Source organism: Chaetodon trifascialis, chromosome 15, assembly GCF_039877785.1.
Source record: "Chaetodon trifascialis isolate fChaTrf1 chromosome 15, fChaTrf1.hap1, whole genome shotgun sequence".
In the NCBI taxonomy this organism is placed as follows: Eukaryota; Metazoa; Chordata; class Actinopteri; order Chaetodontiformes; family Chaetodontidae; genus Chaetodon; species Chaetodon trifascialis.
In genome coordinates this window covers 13,519,715-13,536,858 of record NC_092070.1, presented here as the reverse complement: position 1 = coordinate 13,536,858, position 17,144 = coordinate 13,519,715, and the positions used below count along the sequence as shown (strand labels likewise).

Below are 17,144 nucleotides of genomic sequence, written 5' to 3'. Positions count from 1 at the left end.
CCTCTGGCAGCCACTGCAGTTTGGTACATCTGGAACACAGAGACACCAAACCTCTGAATCAGCAGTAAAGGGATATTATCCAATTCCTGCAGAGGGGCATGGTGAGGTTTCTGGCTGCTGCTGCTGGTGAGAGATTCATGGCGCCGGGTGATGCAGGACTTCCCACATTTGAAGCCTTACAGAACACAAAGAAAACTGACCAAGCATGGTCTTTTCACTTTGGTGACTTCCGATTTAAAGATATTTTAAAGGTCACCTGATATCATTCTCGTTGTCTTATTCAGGACCATGTGTCTTTTTATTGTGTTACTGTTTTGGTGCTCATCCAATCAGCCAATCATCAATCATTCAGTAACTACTTAACACCATGTGGGTGGAGGCTTAGGACAGAAATGCTTGGACATGAGTGTGATCACTGAGAATGTCTTTATTCTTTGTTACTGGTCTTTAATCTTTGCGGCTGAGCCTAAAGCCTCAAAGCCGACAGCTTCATCAACCTTTAACAGTGAGGTACAAACGCTCGGCCCATCTCTGACCGCTGCACAACAAGTACACTCATCATGTTTCTGAGAACAGCAATGACTCACTCAGCTTTTTTTTTGTCGCTTCCCTTGCAAAGCTGCATCTTCAAGAGAGACGGCGTAACTTTAAAAGAAGCAATGCATCCTTCCTCCCACAAAAGACAAGTTAAAGTCCTGAGCCATTATACCCGCCTGACATTAGTTCAGTACACTCGGGGGCTTTGTTGCTACAGCCTTACTCGGCCTGGTATGACCAGTAGCTAATAGTGCTAATATGAACTAATGTTAGCAAACTTTAAGTAAATATTTCTGTATAACTGACTTTACTCAATTCGGTTTACTGACTCATTGCGTCTTGTGCTACTGCTAAGCTACATTTAAGCATTTAAGATTTTCCCATCTCTTGGGAGTTGCAGTTGTTCAGCAAAGCTGTTGCTTTAAGGTTCTTAATAAGTATCTATAAATAGGTGCAACTGTTTTCTGATTCAAGATCTTGCTCTTTTTTTTTTTTCTGTGTCAGACAGCTTGCAGATCCGCCCACAGTCCAATTTCAATAACAAGACATCAGCAGGTTTTCATGCTCTGAAAAGGCTGATTATCAGGGACTGATTTCGAAGGCTACTTCTGGCCAAATTTGGTTTTTCCTGTTTGTAAACTCAGATTAGTTCCAAGAAGCACCACGCTGAGTTGCGCACTCATAAACTTCCTCATGTTAACATTTTAATTAGGGAAAGCATCACGTGAACGCTTGCATAGCAATGTAACCAAAGCCCACTGATGAGACCCTAAGGAATGACGGGGTGTTAGCTTTTTGAATTGTCTTCAGGGACAAACCTATCAACTATTGTGCCATTTATTTTAACAGGAGTCACTCTGCCTGGATGAAAGGCGCAGAATTGAGCGGTGGACATGCCTGATAATACAGAGATCTGCTGTGTCAAAGCAGACACAGAGATCAGTGCTGAGAGGAGGAGGACGAGACAGACAGCAACCACAAGAGGTCCCTGCAGCTCAGACCTGCGGTTCCCTGAGGCAGGATGTGAACTCAGATGTTAGGAACATGAAGTAGGTCGTCACAGTTTGACACGCGGAATTCGGAAAGGTTAAAGGGCGCCAGCGCAGCTTAATATTTGAATGGATGTGAGCTAACTCAACACGTGCTGGCCTTACCCCGACCACAGAGTTTAGACGACAAACACACTGCCCCCGCGCAACCCCATGCCAAACACACGCACACACAACACAGATGTGGTGGTGCGGCACGAGCTCCTTCATACATTATACGCTTTTACACACAACACACACAAAGTGAATAGAGTTATTTTCTGTGTCTAATTGTAAGGATGACAATCAAGTCTGATAATCTGTTGGATGACATTTATCATTTGGGTGCGCGCATGCCCAAGTTATGTTACATGTTGCGCAACAGACCAGACCTGAGCATGTCTTATTTTCAGGATTACTGAGCTGTCCAGTTTATTGAATTTGCTTCAGATAGCCCCCTTTAAACCACAAGCCCCCATCAAACATTCTTTAAAAATGCTTTTATTCCACCTCAGAGCTCTCGCATGTGAAAGCCCCCCACAGTTACTGTACACTTAACCACTCCCGCTCCTGGACTGGGCGTGCGTCAGGAGCTCAGGTGTGATTTTATCCATTCCCAACAGACTGTCTCCCCAAGTGTCTCGCGGTGGAAATTAAGGCGGGTTTAATAAGTGGTGAATTTACCTGCGACCAGGTGCGTTTGGAAAGCTGAGCGTCCAGGAGTGGAAGTGGAAAGAGGCGCAGAGAGAGAAGGAGGAGCGCACAAAGAGAAACAACCTGGAAAAGTTGCGGATGCAAACGTCCCATTGGCACCCACAGAGAAACCGGAGCGACCCATCAACTCTATCAGCTGTGAAACCACTTAACGACTAAGAGGGGAAACATCTACAATCATGAGGAAATCTTCATATACAGGTAAGTGCTGCTTTTAAATAAAGGGACGAAGGTTGAACGAGTGTTTTTGTGTAAGATATCATCAGGCTGTGCTTGTAGCCTGATTATAGGAAAAGGCTCCAACTTGTAAAGCACTGGTTAGTGTGAGAGAGCTGGAAACAAGCGAGAGAACGGGTTAACATCATTTCGGGTAAATGTTTAACAGCATTAACGTCTATCACTGCTCCTCCACAGGTGTGAGCATTTCAAAGTGCGTCTTTTGAACGTGGCCTTTCAAAAAAAAAAAAAAAAAAAAAGGCCCACACATGGATCTGTAGTTGTAAAACATTTCTCCAAATGCCAGATGATGTGTTGACTGTCGCGTCACACACGTGACATCATGACAGATAGGTGGCACGAGCACGAGAGTCGTCAGGCAAAGTGTGGGTTTGTTTCAGGCTCTGAAGAACACAACAAAGCAGACGGTTAAAACGCACCGCAGAAAACAAGGATGAATTTGTAGTTGGTATAAGTATACTTTTTTACTCCAATCATGAGACAGTTACCTTGTTAATCTCTTTTGATTGACAGTTTTATGGTGCAGTTCCTTCACTCCTCCCCTCTAACAGCCTGAAGGATGACTTGATTTATGCATCTGCATCAAATCTGCAGTGCACAAACCTATTGGATCAGTTTATTCTGGAACTGTCTGGATCTGATTGTGGTTTATTGCGAAATAGTCTTATATAGGACACAGAGGTTAACTGGATATTGGACAGTTTGCCGCTCATCAAAGACCTCTGGACTATTGTATTGTGATAATACTGATTGTGCAGGTACAGTCTAATGTTGCTGCCTCGCTCCAAGACACCTCAGCAGAGAAAGGATTGGTGCCTAGAGGCTTGAATCAAAGCTTTTTGTGTGAAGGATGGTCTCACTAACCACTCGGGCTCCCTTGTCACCCTCAAGCAGTCCATCACTGCTGTATATGGCCTGACTGATACTTCATCCCTTTATCTCCTTCTTCCCTTCCTTCCTTTGTCTCTCTTCTCCTCCAACTCCTCCTCTCTCATTCCCCTCTTCCCCCTCTTTGTTTCCAGCACTGCTTACTATCACTTCCATCGTCTTCTGAGCCTCCTTGCCCTCCTCCGCCCCCCCTTTCCCTCTAAGCTCCAGCTCAGTCCAGTGTACACAACCATATCCCGCGGAATGCCGACTTTCCCGGCTCCTCTTCCTTGAGTCTTTGTGCGATGGAGCGTCCGACGGTTTTCCATCAGAGCCCAATGCATGTTGGGTCATGCCGCCTCTCCTCCTCCTGTGTGTGTGTTCTCCCTCTGCTGTGCGACATGTGTGGAGCTGTCACATTCTTTGTCAGAGCTTCACCCGGGGAATAGTCTAATAACAAAGTGTGTGTGTGTGTGTAGTCTGATGTGTGTTGTGAAATGCCCTCCTCTCTAATGTGCAGGGGTGTTTAGACAAGCACCAGAGATGTGGAGCGGTGACTTTGAGAGAAGAAGGTCGGCCTGTGTTTTGCACGCAAATATCCTTGCACAGGCACACGCACACACATCTGAAGTTTGAGTTTTTATGTACTCAAATGTGTGTATGTGTCGTCTTTGTCGGGGGTGGCTTGGAGAGGGGGGTGGGTTGTTTATATGAATACATGTGTGTGCCTGCGTTCACTCATGCAACCCCTTGCAGCTGAACCCTGCTCGTGGAGCCATTCCCTGCCTTGTACACCACTCCCTCAAGTTGTCTGGATCAATGAGTAACCTGTATGAATAACAGCCCACTCCAACACACACACAGAGCCATTATTTTCCAAATGGGCTACACTCCCCCCTTGGTATGTGCTTTTATGTCCTACTCAAAACACACTCGTACACACCTAATTCTGCTTTTACCTGTGTGACAAACGCCTCACTCCGGGCTGTGTTATACGGCTTTTAGCCTGTTTATACTGGAGAGTCGACGCAGCTTTGATACGGAGCCCAGAGCTATTGTTACATGGTAACTTGAAAGTCAAGCTATAAACTGTGTTGAGACATATTTGCCCTGTCATCTCGCAGAGCATGCCGAGGATGGTCTAACCCTCAATTTGGCTTCCTAGAAGCCTGTGAATAATGGACTAATAAGCTACTGGAACATGTGGACATGCACGTACAGTACTCTATGATCTAAAATAGGGGTGGAGTTCAGTGTAGTTTTTCATGCTCAACATGTGTCTGTTTCCTCTTCTTAAAAGTTTTAATTTTATGAATTGACCAATCACAGTTTAGCAACCATAACTAGCTTTGGATTTCAGGACATGCTGAAACAGTGTGCATACAGTCGGGCTGTAGTAAGAGCGTGCAAAGAGTTTGGAGGATGGTTGGGTTTTTTAGCTTTCCTGAAACCTTAACTACATAATAAAAAGTGTAAAGAATGGATTAAACAGAGTGAATACAAACATTAGCACGTCCATTAGCAGCTTTGTCCTGCTAACCTCAGCCAAACACATTTCTTTAAAGCCTTGTCTCCTGTGATGTATAAAGTGAAGCATACTATTTCAAAATATGAACAATAACACATAAATCTTACCTCTGTCTTCATTGTCCGAGTATGTAAACTAAGGAAAGCAGCTAAACTTTGATATGTTAGCATGAAATAACATGTTATAATACAAGGACTAACTAGGTTTAAACTGTAGTACAAGGTGAATGCTGTACCTTTATCTTCAAGTCCTTTACCCAGATCATGAACTGATTAGTCGTCGGTCTTTCCAGTCTTTTTAGCAGAATATCATGTATTAGCCATCAAGTGCATATTTAAAACCAATTTACAGTTCTTGCTTTAAAATAAGTGATCTGGAAATTAAAAAGTCACAGATTCCAACCACTGAGCTAATGTGCGAGCTTTATTTGTTATTTCAGTCGCTGGCTAGGAATTGGAAGACCGCTTTTGTCTTCCCTTGGCTGAAATCAAAGACCCATTGTTTCAGAAATGACCAAGAATTTGGTTAAGAGCTAAGTCTACCATTTTTTTTATGAGGAATATGAAGATTGACAGGTGGAGCAACAGTAACTAAAGGACGTAGCTTAGTCAGTTTTGGCCATTTTTCTTTAGAGAAAGCCTATTAATTGCAAACCACTCTGGTTGTGTAGAGGGCTGAAACTTATCAATAACTTAACTGCTTTGTACTACACTTTACTCAATAGTCTTTTAAACACAGTGTCATAGATATGCCCTGGAATCTGGAGTTCCCCCGATTGCAGGAGACCTACAGTCCTTGTCTTGTCTCTGCTGTGCATGGTCCTCCCCTCTCAGCCATGTGGAGCCTGCTCTGAAGTGTCCACTCCACTCAGTGTTTATTATCTGCAGCCAAGAATGCAGCTCTGTGATGCTGGTTGCTGCTGCTCCTGCTGCTGCTGCTGCTGCTGGGGGTGTCAACTGATACAACAGACTGCCTGTACTGTAGGCCTGAGGCCAGGAGAGAGCCTGTAAAAAGATAATAGCAGGCTCAGAGAGGTTCTGGTGTGTGGTGGAACATGTGCGCTGAATCTAGATGCATATCACAATAATGAAGTGCAGACACAGACACACATGTATTTCAGCATTTCAAATAGTGTATTAATTAAAATACTTCAAACTTACCTTAAATTCAAGTTCACTGATAAATTTATAGACTTGATGGGAAAGACTTTACCACTAATCTGTAGGTCACAGAGACAAAGCCCACACAAGACATAGCAACTCCACCATTTGGCAGGAGTAGCCACGTCCTGTTGTGACATGAATAAATATTTTATTGCAACCAGTTTAAGTGTCAGTGATTCATATTTGTCAGCGAGCCTATTGGCGTGGAGATAGAGCTCCTGAATTAGAACAATAATGGGTCTTAGTAGCACTGAGCCTCGCTGCTGGCAGCGTACAAAGTCTTGATCTCATTTATAGCAGAGATGCGTTCAAGACAGCCGCTCTTTATGGCATTATGACGAGGTGGGACTTGAATGAACAGCACTGGCTGAAGTCATACTTCAATTTCAGTTTTGCAAAAGAGATACAGCCATAAAGTAATGTTTTCATGCACATAAACAAACCTATGCATATGTAAAAGCATGTGTTCATGCAAACATGGACAATCCTGCAAAAGCGCAGATGCTGAAATGCTTAAAAACATTGATTAACCTGAAATCTCTTTCTTTCTATTGCTCTCAGATTCCTGAACATGCACATAGATACAGCTCACCCTCTAAGTTGTTCACCTGTGACATACAGTAACTACATGTCTCCTGGGGGAGTTTCAGCCCATAAAGGCCTATTGACCATTTAAATGACTGCGTGGGTTTTAACAGCCTCGCAAGAAGGAAGGCTGATCCTTATCTGTCGCACCAGTATTGTTTTATAGACTGCTGTGGTATCCTGTCTAACCCTGGCTTAAAACACTTTTATGTATTTGGGCTTGTGTTTGCATTGTGAAGAGTACAGAAAAGTGGCTGTGTGTTTGGCAAAGCAGTGTTGGTTTTCAGTGAGCGCGGTGATTGAGGAATAGGTTCGTGTTGAAAGCGCAGAGGTAGGAAAAGGTGTTGCCGGTTCATACCTTTGGCGCCAGAACAACAGCTATTCATTTGGGAGGAGTGCAGTTCAGGGTCATGGCCAATGTCTTTCCCCGAGTGTATGTGTGACCGCATGTGCGTATGAGTCTGCCGGTGTGTGGGTGCGTGGGTGTGCTCGGTGCGGTCCTTCATCATTAACAATGCATCCAGGTAAAGGTCTTATCAGGGCTGTAAAAACAACTTGAAAAATGGTTGTCTAGCTCGCTCTCTTTCCCTCCACCCATCCACCCACTCGTAGCTATTTCACAGGCAGAGTTGTGAAACGCTGTGTTTGCAGCATACCCCTAACATGTGTAATGAGGGCCATAAAAACACAACGAGCAGAGAAGAGGAGGGAGGAGTTGGTAATGATAACATTTTCACATACATCACAACAGGAAAAGTGTGATGTATGATAATCGTCCATAGTTAGAGCATCTTTAGTCTCATCATATGATGTATTTCCAAGTGAAGTTACATGGGTCCTTTAGATTTGATTGGATCTCTCAAAGTGGCTTTTTAATACAGAGTTGTTGAGAAATAAAGACATAAAGACCTGTAAACATAGGAACACAGAACGTATAGAACATCCTTCTTATCTCACTGTCTGTCATCTCATAAAAACCCACACATTCATTATTACATTTGAGTTTTCAAATAGAATTTTAAGCTGTATTATAGAAATTGCAATATTGATATATATTGTGATTTAGTAACATTTCAGAAAATTCATCTTAGAAATGATCAACTGATAAAATAACCAGACAGGTTTCACAGAGTATTTTGTCATATCACCCAGCCCTGCTAGCACACAGTTTTCTCTGTTTGATTTAACAAATCTCACAAAGCCTGATGTTTTTTTAAACAAACCCAGTAGATTTAACAGAGCGCAGTGTTTAGTGATGATAGCTTTACACCCGTGGGCAGAATATAATGACAGCGATTATTATTGATTAGGATTTAAAGAAATCACCTCGTCCATCACGGCATTGTAGCTTCACTTCAGCAATGAATGGCGCACAGTTGATTAATGCTTAAATCAAAACACCACCTTGCCCTAAAGGGAAAAGTGGAAATACAAGACGACAGGGTAAAAAGGCAGGACAAGAAAGGAGAAAGGTGAGGATCCTTCACCTCCTCTGCCCTCCTGCTCACACGTCGCCTCCTTTTGCAAACACAAGAATCTCAGATAGTTTCGTGTGTGAAAGAGACAGAGCATGCATCACAGTGTATGTTTTGTGCTCTGTGTTTGAGTGGGTTCCTCTGGGATTAAAAACATGGATGTCAGGTACATTTTCCTGTCAGTGCCCCTGACCAAGTGGCTTAGAGCTGGAGTTGGCAACCCACCGCTCCCTATACTTAGGACATGTTAAATATAGAGAACTTCTCCTATGGGGATCGAGAAAGGATAACTTAATGTATCACTCCACCCTAGTATGTGTGTCTGTTTGCAGGTCTTCATTCATGAGTGTGTGTGTGTGATTGCTCTTGTGTTTCAAGCATGTTAAAGTGCTGCACCCTCTGCCCTCTGTTTACCTTCTCTAGTCATCTGAGACCAATAACTAATCAGTTGACATGTTTGTTCAGGCATAGCCATGCACTTGACCGGTCATGTCACACACACACACACACACACACACACACACACACACACACACACACACACACACACACACACACACACACACACACACACACACACACACACGGCTTCACAAAGCAGTTCAACTGACATCAATCAGTTGAGGCCTATAGTAAATACACACGCAGTCATGCATTGACTCTGGTGACTTGCAGCACCGTTCATTAGCATGAACACTGTTTTCATTCTTTTCATCTATCATGTGCATGCAATGACCTCTGTTACACATAGCAGTGTCAAAAGACAAATATGACCTCAGAAGATACAAATCTCCTTGAGGTGAAAAAAGACATGGATCATAGCGTTGGGAGATTTTTATGAAACCTGTTCAAGCTGTTATATGTATGTATGTGTGTGTGTGTGTGTGTGTGTGTGTGTGTGTGTGTGTGTGTGTGTGTGTGTGTGTGTGTATGTGTGTGTGTGTGTGTGTGTGGCCCCAAGACAAGACTGAGCAGGTGAGCACATCCACAGATTCTGCATGTAGACACACACACACACACGCCTTTGTGCCAGCGTACAGTTAAACTTATCAGGTGTCTCTCCTTTAGTTTGTGTTTAAGCTCGCCGTGATTGGCTAATGTGTATTTACTTTGTGTCTGCCAGGACTTTGCTCTCACTTAAAACCACACAGCTCCTGGCCATTTTGAATTATATCAGTTCAATGCCACATATCAACAACACAACTTTGCGGTGTTGTTATGGCTTCTGTGGCACATTACCTTGTTGCTATGGTAAACTTTGCTTACTCTCTGTGAAGCACTTTGTGTTGTAAGAGTGTATGTGTGTGTGTGTGTGTGTGTGTGTGTGTGTGTGTGTGTGTGTGTGTGTGTGTGTGTGTGTGTGTGTGTGTGTGTGTGTGTGTTCACCTCACCTCTCTCAAGCTGCACTCTCAGCTAAAAGAGTAAATAGGTACAGGCATGCTTTTTGGCTCAAGGCTTGAAAGACTTGCCTCTGTCTTATTTGTTCTGTCATTTTTCCATATGCTCAACGCTCTAAGCCACAAGTAGATGTGTACACACTCACATAATGGACCGATGGTGCTATCAGACTGCTTGTGGAAGATTAATGATTTCCACTTAAAGCAAGTTAAAAGAGGTTGACTCAATACTTCCTCTCTGAATCAACACTGAAGTCAGAAGCCGCTCTGTTACTGACACTAGAGCAGCATTTAGACATGTCCTCCGCGATGCTGACAGACGTCTCTTCAGTTAAATCCGTGTTATTTGCTGCACAGACAGGTTGACTGTTTTGCAGGAGCTCAGACATTTTCACCATGTTCCACAGCAGGACATGGCCTTTTGCCACTGGTTTGACACAGGCATGTTTGTATGCCTCTGTGCTGGTGACAGCCGTGGCCAGAGGCAGCGGTTGTTCAGGTTGTCTGTCTGTCTGTCCATCCCACTCTTGTGAATGCTGTATCTCAGGAACGCCTGGAGGGACTTTTTTAAACTCTGGCACAAACATCCACTTGGACACAAGGATGAACTGATTAGAATTTGGAGGTAAAAGGTCACTGTCACAAAAATGATTTTGCCTAGAAGTCAAGAGTTTGCTGCTGCTGAGAGGTTGTTCTGATCTGGACCTGTACACACTGACCAGTTCATTTCAATGCAATACTCTACATTTTTAAGCCATCCTCTGCCTCCTCTTATTCACAATCTTCCCTCCAGCAAACGGCGCAGAGAAGAATAATGTGATTGTAACACATTACAACGACTCTGCTGTCTAACCTGGAATCATGCCTTTTTTCCATCAATCTATTTGTTTAAGCGTATGATGAAGTATCACAATAGAAAGGTTGACGGAAGAGGCATCATTTGTTGAAACGTCCACAATTTCTCAAAAAGATGAGGTGGTTTTTGCCTTTTACAGAAAAGAGTTAACGCACTCGACGGGAGATGGAAACACCTTTTTCAAATGAGTTCTGATGTAGCAAACATTTAACTCACATGACTGATCAGCCGTTTCTTCTCTGAGAGAAGAAGTTTGAGCAGATTGAGTTCAGAAGCTTTTGACCGTCTGACAAGCAGCTCGCAGCTCTGATGAAGCATGCCAGCAGCTGCTGGACACACTGACGATGCAGCAAATGACATTCTTGACTTAATTTATTTGGTCTCACCTGCACCTCTCGTGGAGCTGAAATAGTAGGATACTGATCTCAGTCTGTGAAGGGAGAGCGAGACGGTCACGCTGAGGTACTGAAGGATTTTCTGTAGAAAAGCAAAGGGAAGGAAACACTGCACATTTCATCATCACCACATTTACAGTAGTTTCTTTTATTAGCTTTCATCCCTCAAAGGGTGACCAACTTCAAACTCTCACACTCTGTTTCTCCCTCTCTCTCTCTCTCTCTCTCTCTCTCTCTCTCTCTCTCTCTCTCTCACACACACACACACACACACACACACACACACACACACACACACACAGATGCTTTAGTCACGCTTTCCAGTCATACAGTGGCACGTACGAACCAGCTGTCTTTGTGTTGAAACCAGTACAAACACAGGCAGAAAACCACTATGTTTGCTGGCATTATTGGCAGAAAATGAATGTCATGTTGCACACTGATTTGCGGTAGGAAGTATTTCTAAGAACTTAAAAACAGGATGGGATGACTGACTCACCCACCACCGGATGAACTTACCTCATGTGAACAGCCCTGACTGGGTTGATGCAGGAGAGGAATGGAGGATTGGGCAAGTGGAAAGAACAGAAGAACTAGTACGTGGTTGACGTAAGAGAGGTGTAGCATCTGGTTATCGTGCCATCACCTGTTCCAGGAATGGTTAAGCTTCACGGTTTTATCAAGCTATTCCCTACACCAAGCATTGTTATTAATAAATAGCTTATCAGTTAAGTAAAGGTTACTATATTTGGTCTTTTTAACTACTTTTTTCTTCCATGAAACATACTTTATAATGAAATGACAACTTTCTGTTCACAGTCTGAGCTAACATGAGGTTGACTAATTATTTAATGTCTACTAGCAGCTCTGAGAAGCTGAGTCGCTTTGTCTAACATTTGCTAATTAGCATTTAACACAAAGTACAAATGAGCCTGATTGGAATGTCATTAGCTTTGCAGGTATTGGCCTTATTAAAATTTGTACCTGCTTTTAGTAGATAAAAAGTTAAGAGGATCATCAGCGTAATTGACAGTTCATCCAAATGGGCGGCATTTCACTCAAAACCAGAAATGTGAATCCTCTGTTGGAGAGGGAAAAGTCAGGGGATCACCAAAGTCATTAGGATTCATTGTCTGTGGACCCTGAAATTTTAGAGCAATCCATCCAATTACTGAAGAGATATTTCAGTCTGGAACAAAGTGATGGAAAGCCCAACCAACTCACCATCCGACAGCCCGTCTGTAGATCTCCATGCCAACTCTGTGGCTAAAAATACAAACAGAAAACATCAAGAATAACACAATTTTGTGATTTTTGTGTGTCACATGTACCATTTACTCGTATACTTTTCAGAAAATAGACGTCACCGTTTTTCTAATGGAGCTGAATCACCCGTCTGAACAGACACAAACACTTGTGTCCCTGTGCTGGCTCATTCCCTGCCTCATTCAATGGCTGGTGATTCAGCAGAACTGAGCAAGCACACACACACACACACACACACACACACACACACACACACGAGCCGATCAATGAGAGATTACTCTGAGCATACCACTAGTGTCAGGGACCAGACAGTCGGCCAAGAGGAAGTGGCATTCCTGTGATTCTTAAACCAGCCAGCGTCATGTTGGCCCTGGCTGTTGGTGCTGGGGGCTGCTCGATGGGCATGAATGAGGATTTCGACCTTTCCGTATCTGCCTCTCATCCTTAATTGTTCCCTACAATTGTCACTCCTTCAAAAAGATGAAATCAATACTAGAAGATAAACTTGGCTTACAACGTTTTTCCCCGCAGAGATCAGATTCGTCTTTGCTTTTATTGGAAATTACAGTCAGTATATTGATTTACTTGCTTTTTCTCTGCCTTTTCACTTTGACAAATTTGTTTGACAGTTATTTAAAAGTAGTGGCTTTGATCATTAATCCTGTACGTTGCTCTGGCACTTTTTTAGTCCGTTTTGTTACTATGCTACTTCATGCATTTTGTTCCACATGCAAGTTTGGTCTGAGTTATTTCCACATCATCCGCACTATTATAAAACTAAAAACAAACCACAAATGAAACTGAGACAAAAAAAAAGATGTCCGGCTTTCCTCCAATAGCCAAATGTCAGTTTCTCTGTGGTCAAACAATAATAGCCATCTTTCAAACATCAGTTGACTTTGTTTTTCCACTTGACAACTGTAGATGATTTGGCCTCGAGGAGAATGTGGAGTTTCCGCTTTGTGCTTATACATGTTTTGCTGCATTGTTAAGATTTGGCTGATGCTCCCATCCAGAACATGAGCTAAAAAGCTAACCTTTGGAACAGTCAGAAACCAAACGTGGCACTCAGGCTTTTCCTCTGTAAGCGTTATTATTTCTAAAAGTAACCATCATAGGACTGAGGAAGGTGAAGTATTTATCGGAAATTGTGTTTCAGACCTTGTGCAGTAACCATTTTCTAATGCTGAACCTCTTGTTGATGAAGCGCAGTGGTACATCTGCGGGTTGCAGTACAGTTTCTGTTGACTTAACTCATTTGTCTTTCCATCCTTGTGTCCATTTACAGGAAGATCAGCCAGCGCTCGGGTGAGGAGACCAGAAAGAGAGGGATCTGGCATCACCAGTCCCAGTAAGTAGACTGCACCCCTGTCATTTTCATCTGTACATACATTTATCCATTCATCCTTCCATGCTACATTCAGTTCCTTTTTTTGTAGTAGTACAAGCATACATTTATCTGAAAGACAGGCCACTGACAGATTCATGTCTACGTGTCTGTCGTCCATTCAGACTCGGTTACTGTCAAAGTCTACGCCCCCTTTCCCAGCTTCCGCTTAATCACTCACTGTTTCTGTTAAGTGTTACGTAAGTCACGGTCATTGACATTCAGCAGAAGGGATGTGGTAACACTGAGGGCCGAGCAGGTACTGTTTTCTCCCCAGACTGCAGCTGATAACAGGTAAACAGCAGACTACAGACGCAGTAAAAAAGACGACAGTGTCCCACAAAGACCAGAAGACGTTCGCGTCTTTGTAATCATGTCATTTAAATAGATGATTTAATTAAAAGAGCAGCTGCAATTTCTCTGTCACTGCAGAGTATCAGGGTATTTCTCAACTGCTTCATTTGCTACTTTTTGTTTTTAAGATTTTATTTTTGCATCCTACTCCCATTTTGCACCGACGCTGCGTCTACCCACACCCTAAGAAACAAACCAAGAAGAAGCAGTGAAAGCAGCTTTGCGATATTAACTGAACAAATATTTTTGCAGTTCTTTCTAAAATTTAATTTTCTGTATTTGCTGATGATTCGGGGGGTTTTAATGTGCAATTTCAAGCCATGCAACAAATAGATGAAACCTGACAGTTGTGTCATTTGTGCCGTTTCGTGTTTGTGCGTCCTCATGCAAGGGTGTGTGCGTGTGTGCGTGCACGTACGCTAATACATGGTATTGGTATGCAGGCTGAAGCTGTGGCTCACCACTGAGGCATCTTCTGCAGCATCAGCACATAGAGAGGAGGGAAACAGAAGAGAGGAGGGGGATTTAAACGCATACACACACACACGCACACACACACTAGGTTTGTACACATAGCTAGCTTGTAGAATGTCTACAAGCTATGTCTTGTAGACTGTGACTTGCAACACATTTCCTTTGGTGTTCATTTTTTCACCTCCCGCTAACACGCATGAGCATTGAGGAGGACTACAGGACTCACAGATGTATCTTTTGGAACAGGCCCCAGGATGTATATTCATCCCACAGACAGCCGACAGGCAGCGAGACAACAAACACATTCTGACTGAGCGTGGTGGTTGAGTGTGTTTGTTTATGTCCAAACAAATGAGTATCTGGGTAGAATATTTGGTTGTGTGTGTGTGTCAATGTAAACTTCTTCAGTATACATTCACACACACACACACACACACACACACACACACACACACACACACACACACACATACACACGCACACACACACACACACACACACACACACACACACACACACACACACACACACACACACATACATACGCAGAGGCATATATGCAGTGGACACACATACAGGATGTACATACAGACCTCCCTGACATTGATGCAGTTGCCACAGGGCGTGTGTGTGTGTGTGTGTGCGTGTGTGTGTGTGTGTGTGTGTGTGTGTGTGTGTGTGTGTGTGTGTGTGTGTGTGTGTGTTTTTGCGCGCGTGCTCATTGGCATTTGGAGGGAGATGCCCTCACACAAAACATCTGCCAATGGGGCAGATTTACGAGCCGGCAGGCGGGTGTTTGGAAGAATGCTTTACTGTAACCTCAACTCATACACACTTACACACACACACACACACACACACACACACACACACACACACACACACACACACACACACACACACACACACACACAAATAAACACAGACAGGTCTATCCAACACTGTCCCTATTGTTTGTCTATGTGCAGTAAATTCCCATGTGGCAGTCAGCAGATCCCGCTGCATTGGACACACGCAGTATTAGTGCTGATCACAATCAATCTGACAATTCAACCTCGTTTTTAAGGTTATTCTGTCAAACAGTGACCAATGAATATTAAATTTATTACTGTTAGTACATTTAATGTACTAAGGATACTGTACGGTACTGTACTTCAGGACTCAGCAAGCTAGACTTACATTTTCCTTTCACCTCATCTAATATGGCTAAAGATTTGATTTTTTTTTTTTTTTTAATTTATCATTCATCCACAATAAGCAAGATTTTATGCTTAAATGTAAACTGTTTATTTATAGCAACTTGCAGGCCATCAGAGTTTCATATTTTGACCATCAGGGGCCGCCAGTGTACACATTTTCCTTATTTTATCACCAAACGCTTCAAAATGAGGCAGCTGGCTTTAATTATTGAATTAATAAAGATATGACCAGAGACAGATATATAAACACAATGTGCAAACACGTGGAACGCAGAGGTCACCATGCAATACGTGAGGTCACTGGAGCGATGAGTGTTGCACAAGATGTCAGTCTGACATGTCTGAGTGTGTTTGATCTCTCTATCAGTGCTCAGACGCTTGCCATGTGACCTCTGACCCCTGGCGCAGCATGAGGGGCGTGCCGAGGGCCAGAGGTCATCTGAGTTTCCTGAACATGGAGACGCACACCCACTTGTCCCCTTTCTTTCTCTGTCTCCAATATGCGCTCTTGCTGTCATTTTGCCTCTCCTGCTTTAACCCTTGAAAACATTTTTGGGAAATTTGTTTTCATAGCGTTCCCCCCTCCTCGCTTCCGTCCTGTATTATTTTTGCATGTCAGTATTATTTCAACAGGCTGTCATCCTTCCACACGCTTGCAAAGGCAGAGCGATTCATCGCGAGGAAGTCTAGAAGTAGTTTGTGGAATGTCCTTCGCTCCAGCTTGACAAGATTGCTGTTGGTATCAAATGAATAAGGGCCACTGCACACACACACACACACACACACACACACACACACACACACACACACAAGGAACATTTTTAAGTTAGCTGACAGAAGAGTTTGCAAGTCCAGCCGGTTATTTTAGTCTGTAAGGAGCCTGTTCGTGTCACATGGCAGAGCTAATGGTTTCTATTTTCAAGACACAATGCTGCTTCAGTCTTTTGGTCTCATCAGAGGAAAGAGCGGGTAAGAGCGAGAAAGAGAGAGCGGCGAATGCAACATATGATCAGCACATGGGGATGTCGTAATTCTGAATTCATTAGCAAGACACACTGAAGGAATCAAACCGGGGGAGAGGGAGGGAGAGCAGAGAGCCCAAAAGGAAAGAGAGAGTAAGGAGAGGAGGAAGAGAAACAGAGGGAGGGAGAGAGGGACGAGAGAAAGGGAAGTCCAAAAAAAGACAGACAGAGAGAGAGAGAGAGAGAGAGAGGGAGAGAGAGAGTGGAGTCAAAGAGCAGACACTACATGTGGCTGTGGAGGGAGTGATCTGGTTATGGAGGGGGACAAATTCTCAGGTAAGACAAACTCTCCGGAAACTGTCAGCCCAGATGAGTTCACGCTTCTGAATGGAGAACAAAGTGCAGCTAAAGGTCCTTCAATCAGCTTTTTCACTGTGATCGAGTGTCTGTTCTGTAAGAGCCTGCCTCTATTTTCCCCCTCTATGGTATTTTCCACTCTCTCATTCTGTCCTGTTTGCTGACTGCATGTTTTCTTTGGGGTTTGGAGCCGGAGCTGGGAGCTCTGCAGGGTTTGTGTAGCAGCTTAGCGGACCTGTTTTGATTTATCTTTATCTGTTCTGTGCTTGTTATGCTTGCAGGCTTTTCTGTGTCTTGTTTGTGCCCACCATCTCCACCCCCTCTGTCCCATTGTTTCCAGTTAAATGTTTTTGTCCTTACAGG

The 17,144-nt window shown here is 43.5% G+C and overlaps 1 protein-coding gene across 2 annotated transcripts in view; it reads left to right on the top strand.

Moving 5' to 3' along the window:
* Nucleotides 1–2,178: 2,178 nt before the first annotated feature.
* Nucleotides 2,179–17,144, top strand: part of septin9a (septin 9a) — a 70,501-nt gene continuing 55,535 nt past the window's right edge. Inside the window, exons 1-2 of one of the 2 annotated variants that reach the window (XM_070981212.1) lie at nt 2,179–2,480; nt 13,337–13,399. In XM_070981212.1, the coding sequence (XP_070837313.1) occupies nt 2,459–2,480; nt 13,337–13,399 (85 nt within the window). In that variant the 5' untranslated portion in view covers nt 2,179–2,458. Of the gene's footprint in view, nt 2,481–13,336; nt 13,400–16,604; nt 16,761–17,144 lie in introns of those variants that run through there. The other variant, XM_070981214.1, reaches the window with a different exon arrangement.